The 17,754-nt window shown below is 36.0% G+C and overlaps 1 protein-coding gene across 1 annotated transcript in view; it reads left to right on the top strand.

Moving 5' to 3' along the window:
• Positions 1-17,754, top strand: part of LOC114030016 (aldehyde oxidase 4-like) — an 88,941-nt gene that overhangs the window by 25,898 nt on the left and 45,289 nt on the right. The window contains 9 exon segments of the mRNA XM_027844680.1: positions 281-342; positions 2,302-2,388; positions 2,738-2,818; positions 6,780-6,924; positions 7,281-7,373; positions 11,356-11,507; positions 12,705-12,798; positions 13,934-14,199; positions 14,822-15,006. Coding sequence (XP_027700481.1) covers positions 281-342; positions 2,302-2,388; positions 2,738-2,818; positions 6,780-6,924; positions 7,281-7,373; positions 11,356-11,507; positions 12,705-12,798; positions 13,934-14,199; positions 14,822-15,006 — 1,165 coding nt within the window.

Here is a 17,754-nt window from a genome sequence, read left to right as displayed (position 1 = left end):
GATTTTATTGCCATTCTATTCATTCCACTAATAATATGAGACAAGATGGCATATGTTTGTATATTTAATTCCTTAAAATATATGTCCTTATTAAAAAAATTACTGATATCTTTTGTTTTTACATCAGTCCAATGCTCCTTTCCTTCCCTTCCCAGAGAGTCATCCCTTAGAGCAAAGAATGAAAAAGAAGAGGAAAAACTAGCAAAACTAATCCATACATCAACTAATTCTGACATTATATACAGAGTTCCATACCTATACATACTTTCTCCTTATTCAGGTAATTTGTGCCGATGTACTGGATACCGACCAATTGTAGAAAGTGGGAAGACTTTCTGTGAGGTGAGTAAATTAAAGAAAATTGCAGTTATAGAATAGTTGAAAGTTTATCCAGTTGATAATTTTTATTGAATGATGCAAAGGAATCCAGAGTAGGTCATGTCTGCACCTGGATTTGGATGTGACAAGTAATATAAAGCCACTGTTGGTTTTTGTCCAAGGGGACTGACATAGTGAAAAAAAAAATATTTCAGGGAAACAGTTCTTGGAATCCAAGCATGAGCTAGGGAAGGCCTGCACAACTTGTGGCCTGTAGGCCACAGGTTGTATAGGCCCGAGCTACGGCATATTGGGGGAACTGGATGCAAGACACTAACAGGAAATTTTGATGACTGGACTAAAAAAGTGGCAATGAGAATGAAATATATTGTTAAAATATCAGAGACATTTCAGAAGAGAAATTTGTATGGTTTGGTCACTACCTGAATATGGGGAGTGAAGGATTAGAAAGGAGTAAAGATGAACCCAATGATTTTGAACCATACAATTATTGTTAGGGTGAGTTGTTACCAGGCAATGAGAAAAGAATTTGGGAATGCATTACTGGATCAAAAAGGTGTATGGAACAAGAGAAGGAAGATACTTTGAGTTTACAGTAAGTAAAATTTTACATGTAGAGTGATATATCTTTGGAGCTGTCCTGCAAAACACAACTTGAGTCAGATGCCTACTATAACATAAGTTTTCTAAAGGAAGTAAATTCATCTACATATTTTAGTAGGCTAAAATTAATATTTAGTCAAAAGGAGGCTTAAAATACTACATGTACTTAACTTTTAAAAGTCAAATTCTGTTTCATTATTTATACTACAAAAATCTTAAAAATTAAATGATTTTGTTATCTCTTTACATATGAAGTTACGGTCAATAAAACTTCTGTTTTATTATCATAATTGTAAGCTCTATGTACTACCAAATCCATGGAAAATAGTGGAAATTAGCTGACTTCTTTACTTTGGGCGCCCTCATTTAGCCTCTAAAGTAAGCTCCACTGTTGTATAGTGACCTTTCTGTTACAAAGACTATCCTTAGTCCTCCAAGGAGGGTATATTGTGAAAGACTCTTAAATACAAAGAAATAGTCAATAAGTATTTCTTAAGCACCTACTATATGTTAGGTACTGTGCTAACTGTTCAGGTTATAAAGAAAGTCAAAAGATGATAGAATGTAAGCTCCTTGAAGTCTAGGATTGTTGTCATCTTTGCACTATCAGCACTAGCATAGTGTCTGGTTCACAGTAGGTACTTAATAAATGCTTGTTTAATGAAAGACAAATTAAATTAATTGCATTGTGCAAGGAATTTGTTTGGGTGCTAGGGATAAGGAGATAAATAAAATAGATCCTTCTCACAAAGAGCTTACTTGGTCTAGTAGGACCAGCCTCCCCTCCTCCCCCACCAAATAACAATTTCTATATGATTGAATTATCAAAATAATTGTCCTACCTTCATCTTGTGAGTATAGGAATTATAATAAAGGATGAAGTGCCTTTCAGTTCTGCGGGGATGCTGTGGAAATCATAAGCTACTGAGTGGAGTAATTTCTTGAAAGATTACTTATCGTATGATTTGTTCTAGATTTTTAAAAAATGCACATTTTTATTGGCACTCCAGGTCCAGCCTCACTTCCTTCAAGAACATTTCCTTGGCTAACTATCCTGTACTTAGATCAGTCCATCATTGTCTTTCCTCATTACTTAGAGATCTCCTGCATAGTACCGTTACAGATATGTTTTCATGTTTCCTCATCATGGTTTCTAGCTGTTTCATCTATGCAATCCTTTTAGCTCCTTTTTCCATTCCCCACTTCTCACTGTAAGTTACTTGAGAGCAGAAATCATGTCTTGTACTTCTGCTGTAGTCCCTGTGGGACCCAGTACAAAGCTACACACACACTAGATACTCAATAAACCCCTGCAAAGTTAACACATGAACACATTTCTAAAGGATGTCATTTCTATAGGAATCAACTGTTTGTCAACTGCAAGGGACAGGAAAATGTTGCATGGATCAAGAGGAAAAGCAGTTCTACCTAGATAAGAAGGAAAAGGTATGTCATGAATTTCACTTCCAATTTGAGGTAAAGTTAATTTGGTGATCAAAGTAGCTAGGTAATGAACTACATAAATCTAGATGAATTCCATTTTCTTTCTTTCAATGACTAAAATATGTGGTAACCAAAAAAAAAAATAAGGTACAGCATGGCCTTTCAAATAGTTACTCAAGAGAACCAGCCCACAGTTGATCATGCTTCTGGGGTGTAGGGGGCAGGATGGGAATAGTAGTAAGGAGTGAAGTAATCTTCAGGGTAAAGAACATGATTCTTTCCTTTTTGCAACTGAATCCTTTTATTCCATGAAACATCCATTTAATGAAATTTAATTTGGTTTGTTTTTGAGATGTGTACTAAGCTGTATGATGAAAGTGAATTCCGACCCTTTGATCCATCCCAGGAGCCTATATTTCCACCTGAGCTAATAGTAAGATATTTTCATTTTGTTTTTTTATGCTGGTTTGTCATGTTAGAAGAAAACATTAACTAATGCTTATGTATAATACTAATCATATTTTTAAAAAGTTAATAATCATCAGAATATAACAGTCCAGCACCATGTTCCCAATGTTCTACCAGGTGAGTTCCAGAGGGTTTGATTAAGCTACACTTTAGAGAACAGAGATACAATGTGGAGGAAAGGACAATGACCTGGAAGTCTGAAAACACAGGTTCAAGGCCTGGCTCTACTTTTGTTCATAGAACCTTAGACAAATCCATTAACTTCCATGAAGTTAATTTTTTGAATATATTTTTTTGAAAATGCTTCAGCTTCCTTCTGCTTCCATATGGTTTCAGAATGATGGAAGAGGAGACTAAGGGTGCAAAGAATTATGTGGTTTTTAATCATGCTATAAACATTCACTTAGCTGTTGGCACTCTAAAATGAGATCCTTTTTGAGTGACCAACAAGTCAACATTCTGCTAGAGAAACTGACTCCTGACAATCATAACAATTATGGTAGAAGGACAACACCCTCCTCCTAGCCACTAGGGCTCACAATCTCGGAAGATTGGATTTCTCTCATCCTTTTCATCCCTCATATCTGAGCCATTGCCAAGGCTTGTCAATTTCACCTTCACAGCTCTCAAATGTGCATGGTTCTCTGTTCTGACACTGTTACTACTCAAGTGCAGGCCCTCCTCACCTCCCTCCTGGACTATTGCTATAGGCTACTGGTGGGTCATTCTGCCTCAAGTGTCTTCCTACTCCAATCCATTCTTAATTTAGCCACTAAAGTGATTTTCTTACAATGCAGGTTTGATCATGTCACACACCTCCAAACTTCACCCCCCACTCACACCATGCCCCCTACTCAAAAAACTCCTGTGGCTTCCTATTGCCTCTACAGCAAATACAAAAAAGTTCTGTTTGTCATTTAAAGACATTTATGACCTATGCCTCTCCTACTTTTCCAGTCTTTTTATACCTTGCTCCCCAACACATACTCTTCAAACAAGTCACACCATCCTCCTGGCTATTTCATGAACAACACATTCCATCTCTCAGGTCTGGGTATTTTCTCTGGCTCTACCCCATGCCTGAAATGGTCTCCCTCCTCCACTCTGACTTCTGACCTCTTTGGCTTCCTATGAGTCCTTACCAAAATCCTATCTTCTACAGGAAGTCTTCTCTAACTCCTCTTTTTGTATCCTCAGCTTAGCACAATGCCCAGTCCACAGTAGGTGCTTAATAAATGTTTATTGATTGTCAATAATAATGGAACATTTTTAAAGTGTTTAATTTTTTAATTTAAAATCTATCTTTAGTCCCCTCCATTCCCACCTTGTTTAAAAAAAGGGAAAAGAAAAACAAATTCTTTGTAACACATATACTTAGTCAAGCAAAACAAATTCCCTCATTGGTCATGTTTAAAAAATATATCTCATTCTGTATCCTAAATTCATCACTTCTCTGTCAAGAGGAGGATACCAGAAAACTAAAGGAAGTTGCAGTCAATGGAAGGATGAATTAAAAGATCTTGTAGAGAAACAATGGAATTGATTTTATCATAAATCTAAAGGCAACACAAAATATAATTTCATGAGAGACATAGTTATCTTGTATGGTGTTATTCAGTAGCATAATTCTTTATGAATAGATCATCTTAAAAAGAACTAGAGTTCCCAATATCTGCCATAGAAAATAAGGAAGTAGAGAAAATCTATGAAGAACTTGATGATACTCCCACATTCAATCAATATATACTTAATTTGTTTTTTGCAAATTTTTGTTCTTGCAAAGATAGTCATATGGTAGAATTGGGGCAAAATAGGTTGTTCCTTGTTTAAGAGTAAGAAGTCAGTCTTATGACTATGTTTCACAAATACTTTTTGTTTTTGAAAAAAGAGTTAAAGGGTATTGGGCACAGTAAGAAAAAGGTAACATCTCAAAAATGGAAATGTTTGTATTTTAACAAACAACAAACTTGGGGAGACTGTTTCGGGAGTCACTTAGTAATTAACCATTTCTGTGTAGTCAAACCAACTTGTAAAAGCAAAAAAATAAATTGAAACTGGAACCAAATTGGAAGAGAAAAAAATAAAACGAGAAGACCCAAGTAATGTAACTCCAATATGACTTAACTATTTATTCTGGGAAGTGGAAAAGGATAAAAGAAACATGATGGGCACAGACTAATGGTTTTTCTAAGTAATTTTTACCAATGTAGGTCAATCATTTCAATTAAGAGGATTAAAGGGCCTAGGAATGAACTAATCTAGCAAATGCTTTATGAGATGAGGGATGGCAGTCAAGGGTAGCACCATTTTTAAATATGTTCTTCTATATGTAAGAGATTGCAGAAAAACAGTGGAAAAGTATATGATGCATTGCCTCATAGAAGAGTGAAAAATGTTGACAAAAAGCAAATCTTTAGAGAAGAGTATTCAAGAGACTCAACTGTTCAAATATATTCTTATATCTGAAAGAGGGGAGAATAATGTGTGGGAAAAATCTCAGACCTTATTGTCACAAAAAAAAAGATTACTCAAGAAAAATTAATTTCTATGTAAATGTGTGCTAGTAGGAATAATGCTCAACCCACATGAATATTTCCCATCTATATAACACATTTATGATAATAACCTACTCACCCATCAAGGGCATGCTTAATAACATCCTGAGAAGCCTGGCATTCACAAAAAATGATTCAATACCAGAACACATCTTTACAATAACCCAATTGACTAAAAGGTATAAAATATAAAAGGTACACTATGCTTATTGATGTTTGATTATAAAAAGCATTTGACTTGATTTAGGAAAAGAGCACTTTAAAGACTTTCTTCACTGGGCTGTCCCCTGCATATGTCAGAATTTCATAAGCTTTATGGAAACACAGTTTTGTAAGGTGTCTTGATAATTAGATACCTCCAAAAAATTAGTCTTTAGCCACATTTTAGATTTAGATTTAAAATTTTGTTTTTAATATTCATTTAAAAAACTTGACTTCTAAATTATCTTCTTCCTTTTCACCACTCTCCCACCAATTAAGAAGGCAAGCAATATATTATCAACTATACATGTCAAGTCAAGCAAAACACATTTCCATGTTAGCCATGTTGCAATTTTTTTTTAAAAGCAAGAAACATAAGGAAAGTAAAAAAAAAATTATGCTTCAATTTGCACTTAGAGTTAATCACTTCTCTCTCTTGAGTGGATAGCATCTTTCATTATGGGTCCTTTGGAATTGTCTTGGATCATTGTCTTGATCAGAATAGCTGTCTTTAACAGTTGATCATACTTCCAATGTTACTGTTACTGTGTACAATGTTCTCCTGGTTCTGCTTACCTCACTTTGCATAAATTCATATGTCTTTTTATTTGTTTCTGAAACCATTCTTCTCTTCATTTTTTACAGCACAGCAGTATTCCATCGCAATCATATACCAAAACTTGTTCAGCCATTCCCCAATTGATAGGCATCTGCTCAATTTCCAATTCTGTTATACCACAAAAAGAATTGCTGTAAATATTTTTGTAAATACAGGTCCTTTTGCCTTTTCTTTGATCTTTTTGTGATACAGACTTAGCAGTGGTATTACTGAGCCAAAGGTTATGCACCACTTTATTTCTTTTTGAGAATAGTTCTAAATTGTTCTCCAGAAAGGTTGGACCAGTTCACAGCTCCAACAATAGTGCGTTAGCTTCTCAATTTTTCCACATCCCTTCCAGCATTTATCGTTTTCCCTTTTTGTCATTATAGTCCATCTCATAGGTATGATTTCTGAGATCCCTTCTAGCTCTATTAAACCATCATTTTAGCCCTGCAAAACTCAGAGTTTATAACTCCAAAATGGTGTTCACTTTTTATGGCTAGTTTTGCTTTAGACTTTTTCACCTGAGAACTACTCCCTAGCATTTTCTATGCTTTGTTTCCCTCTAGAGGATGGCAGAAGATCCCCAAAAGAAAACTCTTATTTTCTGTGGAGAGAGGGTTATGTGGATATCCCCTGCTAATATGAGTGAACTTTTGGAGCTAAGAATGAAGTACCCTACAGCACCCCTTGTCATGGGTAACACCACAGTAGGTGAGTGGAATAACAAAACATCTTTTGTCACTGAGGTCCTTGAAGAAAACTGAATTTCTTATCCATTATTATCCCTTTTAAAGTTTGCCTTTCATTCATGTATGATAGCAATAAGATTGTATGAGATAGTATTTTAAACTCCCTGGAAAGTCTCAGTTATGTAGATAGAAGTTTGTTACTTTAGAATTCATAAATATGGTCTTTTAGAATGGTTTGTGGGGTTTGTTTGTTTTTGTAAATGATTCCTTGAAGTCACAGTCAGCTCTGGAATGTCAGCCAGTTTTATATATTTAATAGTTACTAAAGGAGAGTCTCAGCTTCCTTTAATTAAACCTCTAAATAACTTTTCATTGAAGGACTAAATAAGAAATTAAAAGGAGAATTCCACCCTATTATTATATCTCCAACTGGACTTACAGAATTAAATTTTGTGGATTTTACAGATGATGGTAAGTACTTTATTTTACTAGTAAGATGTTGCTAATGATTATTAATGGAATCTTCATATTAGAATATTTATGATTCACTACAATCATCTGAATATTCAATTTATAACCTCATAATCATAAAGTGTCTGTCAATTGACCCTTTTCAAATTGACCCACAAAGTGGTTCAGATGATCTCATTAACTAATATTGATTGAACACTCACCTTGTGGAAAAAGCACCAGACTTGGAGTGAGAAGACTTGAGTTTTATTCTCAGATCATGTGCCCTCTAGTTTGACCTTGGATAAATTATTTTGATTCTCTGGGCTTCAATATCTTCATATATAAAATAAAAAGATGAAACTGAATGAACTCTAAATTCTCTTTCAGCTGAATATTCCATGAATCTTGGCTTTTCAATTTATTCTGCCTCTCTGGATCTCAATTTTCTGATCTAAAATGAAGGGATTATACAGGATAATCACTAAGGTCCCATGTAGTGCTAATATTCTTTTATGTAAATTCTATAATCTATAATAATAAACAATACTACTCTTTTCTAAAAACTTAGTTGAAGTGATACATGAGAATAGAAGATGCCTTTCCTAATGATTCTGCTGGCTTAATTGGGTCTATCTTGTGGATCGTCATCACTACTTTTTGGTTTCCATCCTTGCTGCATACAGGCATGTGCCATTGATATCATATAGAGCCACATATGATGCTTGAAAACAAACCAAATCTTGGAAAGGATATATAGTTTTCTGTAATCCACTCAAACATGCTCAATGTCAGTCATGTTGAATTGAATATAAAAAATGGCACAATGAACTAGGAAGATATTTAGACTAACAGATACCAATACCCAGGCTAATCAAATTCAACAAATATTTGTGAAGTGCTGACTATGTCCAAACCACTCTTCCAGGCACTAGTTATATAAGGACAAAAAGGTCCAACTCCTGCCCTTGAGGAGCTTATACTCCAGAAGGGTATGTGTTGTATAAAAATAACTACAGTTCTAGTTAGAAAGTGACTAAGTGGAGGGACAGCTAGGTGGCATGGTGAATAGAGCACTGACCTTGGAGTCAGGCCCTGAGTTCAAATCCAGCCTCAGACACTTGACATTTACGAGCTATGTGATGCTGGGCAAGTCACTTAACCCAATTGCCTAGCCCCCTCTCAAAAAAAAGTGAATAAGTGTATAGTAGAAGTGAGTGAGTTATGTGGGTAGTTCCAAAGGGGAGGTATAACTTCTAAATGAGGGGACAAAAACAGGCTTTCTGGAGGAAGAAAGTACCTGGTGTGGGCTTACAGAGAAAGGATTTGTTCCAGATATGGAGAGTGTTGTAAGCACAGCTAGAAGAGACAAGATAAGAATAGAGAATTTCTAGCTGTCCAGTATGACTAACATTGTATGAAGTAAGGATCTGGGCAAATTCCATGAATGCTGAAGTGATATGAGATTATGGGTCAATTTTTTAGGGTATATGTATTGGTCACATAGGTTATGCCTATTTCTACATGGGTTTTCTAAATGTGACAAATGGGAATGCATGAATAGATATCTCTGTAAAGTTTCCCATGTCCCTACAATGGAGATTTTAATTCTTGCATGGATGGGAGTGAGAGAAAAAGTCACCAACTTGGCCACGCTGTTCTCCTCAAAAAGAGGGAACTACACTAAAATTATATTGATTCTTCCTCCCTTAAAATTGTTAATGTAGAGAATTTAAACTATTTTCCTTGTTATCATCCCTTAAGGAGAAAGAAGTACCCAAGCTTGTTTCCAAAGACTTGACTCCTTTCCACCAAATTCTAGTTACACAAAAGATCTTCACAAATAGTGAATAGCAAAAAAAAAAAACAAAACCAAAAAAACCCCCCAAAAAACCCCAAAACAAGATAAAACAAACACTGTATCTTTCCCATCAGAAAGCAAACAGAAATCAGAGAATTTATGCAAATTAGAATATGCCAGACAATAATAACACAGAGATAATAATATTACTCCTTGGTAGGAAGATAGCCCAGCTCAACCAAGTGAGAATCCCCAGCCAAGGAGAAATTATCTGAAGCTTTTAGGAAGGCAAGATGAAAATCAGAGACATGTTGAAATGCCAGCTCCTCCATATGTCTGCCTACCACTTCCCAAAATGTGTCTCTCTGACTGTCTTTTTCTCTCTCAAAAGGGAGTCTGGAACTATATATGTCCTCTCTTGAAACAAGTATGAAGAAGGTCTCAGTCTCCAAAGCCCTTATGCCAACTCCAGGCCTCACACAGGACCTCAACTTTCAGCCAAATCAATGCATGTCAAATTTGTTAAATGACCACTATATGCAGGGCACTGTGCTAACATCATCATTCTCTCCATGAGCAAGGAATGTCTTATGCAAATATTCCAGCTTTGAACTTCAAGTATATATCTGAGGGGAAATTTCCATTTACCCTACCTAGCTAAAGCCCCCTTTAATAGCAAAGAAGCAATATGATTACTTTCCAAAGTCAAAAGAACATATTACACTCGAACTTTACAAAAGTCTTCATAAAAACTAACATCAAAAATAGCATAATGTCTTGTCCTTGGTAAGTGCTCAACAAATGTTTGTTGAACTTATTTGAATTGAAAATACATTAATTTAGAGAAAGTAACTAAAATATATATCTCATTACTTTCATACTTTGGACCTGAAAGAAGAATATGTTTTAATTAATCAATCACCTAAACCTTAAACCCTAAACCTCATGACTAAACTTTTTCCAAAAATTAGATAGAATTTGTCAATAAATGGATAAATATATGTGTGTGCTATTCTTAGAGACAGGTAGAACATAAAAGGCTAGTCTCCTTTATTATTTTTTAAATAGGAGAAATTGCATGGCCTAACAAGTTTTAGTCAACTCCCAATTATACCAAGCTAGTCTCCTCACTGGAAGTGGTTTTGATCATTAGCACAAGCTTAGGGATGGAGGCAAGAACCTTTTTATTCTTCATGAGTCAGTGACTCAGAAAATATCATTCTCTGTTTGTATACACAGGGCATGCCTTATAAAAAGGCAGAACATGTAAAGTTAATATTGTGGTTAGGATAAGGAGTCAGTCCTACACTTACTACTCCCTATTCTTCTCTCTAAAATCTACATCATTTGACTTAATTCAGCATATACCTATGATGTATCTACTATGTGCAAGCTATGCTAGACTGTGATTATAAAGGCAGAAATGAAACAGCTCTTACTCTCAACCATCTGGATGAATTCCTGCTTTAAGTATCTTATATTGTCCTAGTGAGATGCAACATATGCACAGTTAACTAAATACAAAATAATTTCAAGAGAGAGGAAGATAACAGCTGGGGGTGAATAAACAATCAACTAATCCATCAACAAGCATTAATAAACACACATTATATGGCAGGTACTGTGCCAGGCACTGGTGATACAAAAATGAGAAATAAAATCTCTATCTTTAAAAAGCTTCATTTTCTCAGGGAAGACAGCATGTACACACATATATAGATATGCACACATACACACACACACAAACAAATGCAAAATAAATACAAAGTGTTTTTGTTGTTTATTTTATTCTTTTATCAAAGGAACCGGTCCTTGGAGGATTAAAAAAAAGCTTTATGCACAAGATTGCACTTGACTTGAACTGAGCATTATTTTTCAAAAACGAAAACACATAAAATCTATAGATATATAGGTACATAAACATGTATTATATTCCCAGAGGCAAGCAAAACATATGAAAATTGTCTTTTTTTAAGGGAAAGTTCATGGCTAAATTTCAAGCTTCAGTCATTGCTCAATTATTCCTATATAGATTATCATCATTATGAATGGTTTCTATTATCATCAGTTGTTGAATGGATAAATGATTGAATGTTTCTAATTCAAATCACCCTTCCCCCCCAAAAAAAAACTCAACTTGGGGGATCTTTAGTTTCTATCATTCTAAATAAATCTGACCAGCTCCATTTGTCTTAATTGCAGGTATAACAATAGGTGCTGGATGTACCCTGGCTGAAATGAAAGAAATTTTGGCTTCCACAGTTTCAAAGGAGCCAAAAGAGAAGACTAAAACATACCGTGCTCTCCTAAAGCACTTGCGAACATTGGCAGGACAGCAGATCCGAAACATGGCTGTGAGTTCACCTTTTTTTTACAGTTAGCATCCCGAGTTAGAGATATCTAGCCCTGTCAGAAAAACAGTGATGTAGCTTTTACATCAAGTCCAAGTCAACAATGAGAAACCACCATCATGCTTTGATTGGTCTTGTGTTGCCAAAATAAGAGGCAGGGAATGTAGCGGGAAGAGTCCTGTCCTAAGAAAGCAGAAGACCTGGGTTCTAATTCTGGTCTCTACAACTGACTCATCATGAACTCTTGAACAAGTCAATTCTCCTTGAGGTATAGTAGAAAGAGCACTGAGTAAGACAACCTGAGTTCAAACCCTACTTCTGATATTTATTACCTCTATGACCTTAGACAAATGTCTTAACATTCCTGGGCCTCATTTTCTTCATCTGTAGAATGAAAGGGTTGGACTAGATGATAACTGAAATACTTCCTTCTGGCTTTAAAGCTATAATCCCATGATCCCTCTTTGGGACTCAATTTCCCCATTTGTAAAACAAGAGGTGGTATTAAATGACTGCTAAAGCTCTTTTCAGCTTTCAAATCTGCTTCTGTAAAATAAGATGACATATTTTTACGACTTAGTAGACATGAGTCTATGTTGCCAAAAATCTCCTGTATAGTTGTTTTTCTTGGTCTAGCACTTTTTATCTTAAGGCCAAGGACTAGGTATAGAAATTGAACTCTTATTCTCTCAGTGCATTTCCTCTCTTCCCTTAAATCAGAGCCAATCACTTCAGGATCTGGCATAGAAAATAGATCTGTGCTGATCCTGCTATATAGATTAAAAAAAAAAGACTCAGGTACACTCCTCCCAGCAGCTAGGTGGTACAGTGGATACAGCACTGGGCCTGGAGTCAGGAAGATCTGAGTTCACACTCTGACTTAAGACACTTGCTAACTATGTGACCCTGGGCAAGTCACTTAACCCTTACTTGCCTCAGTTCCTCATCTGTAAAATGGGGACACAAAGGAGAAGGAAATGGTAAACCACTGCAGTATCTTTGCCAAGAAAACCACATGGAGTCACAAATAGGCAGATACAACTGAATGATTGAACACAATCTGCCCAAGAGTAGCTCAAGGCCTTTTTGGAATGAAAGTGAGCCCCAAATTTGCTCAACAGAGAGGCATATAATCAATTATTCCAGCAATTAGAGATGAAAATATTTATATATTTTCTTTTCATTTCTTTTTTTTTTTAGACTTTAGGAGGGCATGTGGCAAGCAAACATGATTATTCTGATATCAACCCCATTCTGTCAGCAGGGAAGACCATCCTCAATTTAATCTCCAAAGGTAAGATACCAAATTATCTGTTTGCTTCGTAAATGTTATTGGTAGTTAAGTAGAAGCTTATCATAAATCACTGAATGAAAGTTATTCTTTGGTCCCAAATCAGTAAGTATTCAATTTAGTCTCTATAAACAGATGAGCTCTTTGAGAGCAGAGACTGATTTTTGCCTTTGTATGCCCTGAGCTTAGCATACTGCCTGGAACAGAGATGGCATCTGATAAATATTTGAATTGAATAGTATCAAACATCTACCCTACAGACAATATCTAACCAGTTCATAAATTTTAGACAAATTATCCAATATTTGATTAATTTTTTCCATTTTCATCTTGCACATTTAGCAGCATATACCTATAGCTTAAACTTTGCCAAAATTCTTTAAGTTGAAGAAGATATGTTAGGTATCACTGAATTTTCTATTTTTAACTATTATTGCTTCTTATTACTTCAAAACATCTGTGATTTCATTGAAATAGATGAAATCCTTCCACCAACATAAATGACAACCTCTCCATGTCTTATCAAACAATCTTTAGGAGTTGTTATGACAGAGAGTAAAACAAAACAAATCATCTGCTGACCAAATTTCTGAGAATAAACCTCTTTGTACAAGGGACAACAAACATACTCAGTACACTTGCAGACCTGTACACAAAGCCTTTACAGTATGATAGCATCTGTCAAAATTATTATTCCTCCAGCCTCACTTTCTAGAACTGAATCCCAATTTAAAATCATCTAGAATAATCCCAATCTAGAACTCATATCCCAATAGGACATCAGACTATAAATTTGTTGGAGACTAAAATTTTTATAATAAAATTTTAAAATTTCTCAGAGTATCAAGAGGAAGCAAGTTTTCTTGAAGGACTTCCCATTTGAGATGAAATGATATTTGCCAGGCACATTAATTTTTCTCTTATTGAACAATACATCGACATCCTTAGAGTAAACATGGTATACATTTTAAAGAAATTTTTAAAAATCAGATATAACGAATACATACTACTGAGGATTGCAGAACTGCAAGATTCCTTTTCTTTATCCACAAGTAAATTAAAAAAAATAGATTCAATAAACTTTAACCTTATAAAGTACAGGATGCTCTGTGGTTTGTTAAATTCTTTTTCAAACAAGTATTTTCTCCAGCAGAAGGCAAATGTCAAATCCTGATAGAGGAATTTTTAACCACAACATCTCTCAAAGAAGAACTTCATGACGGAGAGGTTATCTACTCTGTTGTTATTCCCCAACTCTCTTCATCGATTGCCCATGTCTATGTCATCACAATTGGCCATTTGGAAAACAAAAAGATTAAATTACTGTTTAAGAGAATAGGTTATTGCTACAACAGTCAAATCAACTACCTCACCAGAGAGGCATTTCAGTTCCCTCATAGGGAAGTGCCATTCTAGGCTCTCTGTTGGTTTATACTGATTTCCACAATGTGACTGTCTACTTAGACTAAGAATCTTCTGCCTCCAAAACTTTAAGTGCTATTCTGTTGGTCCTTGAGAAACTTGTCACTTCTACTTGTATTTCTCCATGGGCAAGCCAGGCTAGGGTCTCCCTGAGCATGGGTCTCCTTAGTCCATTGTTATTTTCTCCAGACTTCCTCTGTCATTCTGAATCTTCTCTTCCAAGTCTCTTATATATAACTTCCCATGATTTGTTGAGATAAGCTGACAGCCTGATTACTGTTTGATAATCCTCAGTTAGGGAATCCAGTTACTTCTTCTCTAATGCCCCTGATATATGCAGGGTATACTCAGTGGTATGAGACAACTGCCACCACTTCATCTACTCACTACAACAACATCCAGTTAAAATGAGAATGGTTTAGGTTCTTCCATCAAGTATGTTATCACTTACATAGAGTCTCATTTGCTTGATCCCCTTCAGTGTAAGCATTCAGATTACTGGTGCATCCTGGACATTGAGGATAGCAAGGACAACAGACTATTTACTTCATTCTATAAGCTTCTCATGCCTTGGGATAACAATTCAGAGCTTTTCTCTTTTTAGTGGGACTTTATAACAGCCCAACGACAAGCACAGCGTTTTGAAAATGCATTTGCAATTGTTAATGCTGGAATGAGTGTCCAATTTGGAGAAGGCACAAACATTATTAAGGACCTTAAGATGTTCTTTGGAAGGGTTGGTCCTACCACAGTCTCAGCAAGCAAAACTTGTGAGCAGCTTATTGGCAAGTATGTTGAAAGACATGGGATGAAATGATCATTTTTGAATTTAAAACAATAACTATTTTTAAAACTGCATATCTTCTGTCATTTGCACAGTGTTTGAATTAGTATACTGTACTTCAACATGTTAGAGGTCATTCATTTCAGCAGTGTAAGTATTCCCTTATTGATGGGTCATAACTTCTCCATGTATCTTGTCAACCCCAGAGTTCAATCTAAGAAAGACAACAGAATTAAGTTGTATGCGTGCTTTTATTTCTCTGAAGCTGGCAGCATCCATGCAGAGCTGCAGTTGGAATGGAGCTCACTTTGGGGTTAGGCTTTACACAGTATAAAGCCGTGAAGCTAGGAAATATCCCTGACTCAGGATGTCTGGTCTTTTGTGAGCCAAGATTACAATTTCCATAAGGCAAGGACGTGCCCGACTCAGGATATTTGTGCAAACTTAACCTGGTTTTGTGGTTGCTGACACAGCAAGAGGATTTTGGGTTCACTCAGCGAGTATTACAGAGGATTTTTGGTATGTCACTCCAGAAGGGCTCAAATCATCTTCTCCAATTGGCCAGTTGAGGCTTTCAGCCTTCTTCAGGTGGTAAGGGGCTAAAGCGGGTCTCACAATCTTCACAAATTATTGTAGCGAAAAGAAAAATGATGACCTAGTGGTTAATTTTCTCATGATAATTCTTTCTCAATTGATTTTCAGAAAAAAAGGCATTCTAAATGGGAAAAGGGTGATGGGCCTTCATTTCAGGCATGGAGAACAGCAAGGACAAAGAATCAGAGATGGAAGATAGCATGTTGCAAGTGACAGCTAAGTAGTACAGTGGACAAAGTGGATAAATATGACTTGGACTCATAAAGACCTGAGTTCAAATCCAGGGCCACATACTTATTAGCTGTGTGACTCTGGGAAAGCTGCTTAATCTCTGTTTACATCAATCTTTCAGGGTTGTTGTGAAAATAAAATTAAGTAATATTTGTAAAGAACTTAGCACAGTGCCTGAAACATAGGATACAAATGCCTATTTTCTGTGCTCCTTTCCTTATACATCATGATCTTCTAGTTGCTTCATGTTTCTTAGTTCATGTGTCATGGGACTCTGAACAAGATGCTTAACTTTATTGAGTCTCAGTTTCCACATCTGAACAAACCCAGAGGTAATAACATTCATTTTAAAAGATAACATCATCTATTTCAGAGAAGGCTGGCCTTGACATCAGGAAATTGTTGTTGTTCAATTGTTTAGTCATGTCTGACTCTTCATGATTCCAGGGACTTGTTCATAGGGTTTTCTTGGCAAAGATACCAGAGCGATTTGCCATGTTTTTCTTCAATGTTTTATAGTTGAGAAACTAAGGTAAAAAAGAATTAAGTGACTTGCTTAGGGCCACACAGCTTGTAAGTGTCTAAGGTTTGATGTGAACTCAGGTCTTCCTGACTCTAGGCCTGGTGTTCTATCCACTGCACCATATAGCTGCCCCCAGCATCAAAAACACCTAGGTTCAAATCCTGCCTCTGACACATACTAGCTTTGTATTACTGGACAAGTCTATATATCTCTCAGTGCTCCAGACAACTCTTTAAAAGCATAAGTTGAAGATGAGTTGCTTATCTTTATCAGTGGAGAGTTTCAGGGAGTTCCCCACATGAATAAAATCACTTATTTAGAACCCTCCCCTCAAATGCCTGAGCTCATAATTTCATGTAATGATCTAATAAGATGATATAAATAAAGCACTTTTAAACTGTAATGCACTATGGTGTGTATGTTGTTGCTAGTCAGATTAGCACTATCTCTAAACCTAAATTATCCAAGCTGAAGGCGAAGACCATGACATTAAATTATTTTGTAGCCTTTTCATTGTCTGACTCAATTGTGGATGTACAATGGCAAAACTGAGGCTCACATTCTTGGTCTTTGAATTTTCCCTCTATTACTCTATACTAGTGGTATCCAAAGTTGGATGTCCAAGATATCAGAATACAGAAAGAGGATATTAAAACTCTATTTATGTAGGCAGCCTGGAGTAGAGGATAAAGAGCTGACCTCAGAGTCAGGAAGATATGAGTTCAAGTCTGTCTGACACTTACTGACTTTGTGATCTTGTGTAAGTGAATTACCTTATTGCTCTAGGCAGCCCTTTAAGACTATAAGGTATAGGAGAGTTGCCAACCAGCTTTGGCAGAGTGAATTTCTTCACCACATGCTCCCTACACCAATAAAATCATCAATCAATCCCTATATCTAGTTGTACATAAGGAGTGTTGGTGTGCTGTTATTGTTTTGTTTAACTCTTGTAGGTTATGTATGTCCCCATGGGTCTGAATGCAGTTCATAGGGAGGCAAGAATAGGTAACTCTAGTATCTTTTCTCCTCACCATTCTTCAAGGGAGACTTTGATTCTTGCCAGGAGGGGAAGTGGGACATTGAGTCAAAAGGTCACTGTCCTCTCCTCAGAGAGGGGGTACTGGGTTACAAATATGTCTGTCTTTTCTATTAAATATTTTTAACTTAGGAGATATAATTTTTATGTTCAAATTAAACTCCTGATTGTTGTTCCTTAATGTGAACTGAGGTCCCAAGCCTTATATCCAAGGCTTGACTTTCTTTCCATCAGATGCCAGTCACACAATGAACATATATAGTGAATAACAAATAAATACAACAAACCAATAGGAAACAAATCAGGGAAAGTAATAAAGAAGAACATATACCAGACAGTATAGTATGAAGGAGCTCTCCCATTGGGAGT

This window comes from Vombatus ursinus, unplaced genomic scaffold (genome assembly GCF_900497805.2).
Source record: "Vombatus ursinus unplaced genomic scaffold, bare-nosed wombat genome assembly UNPS02005226.1, whole genome shotgun sequence".
In the NCBI taxonomy this organism is placed as follows: Eukaryota; Metazoa; Chordata; class Mammalia; order Diprotodontia; family Vombatidae; genus Vombatus; species Vombatus ursinus.
The sequence above is the reverse complement of the archived record's forward strand: the minus strand, read 5'-3'. Positions and strand labels throughout refer to the sequence as shown.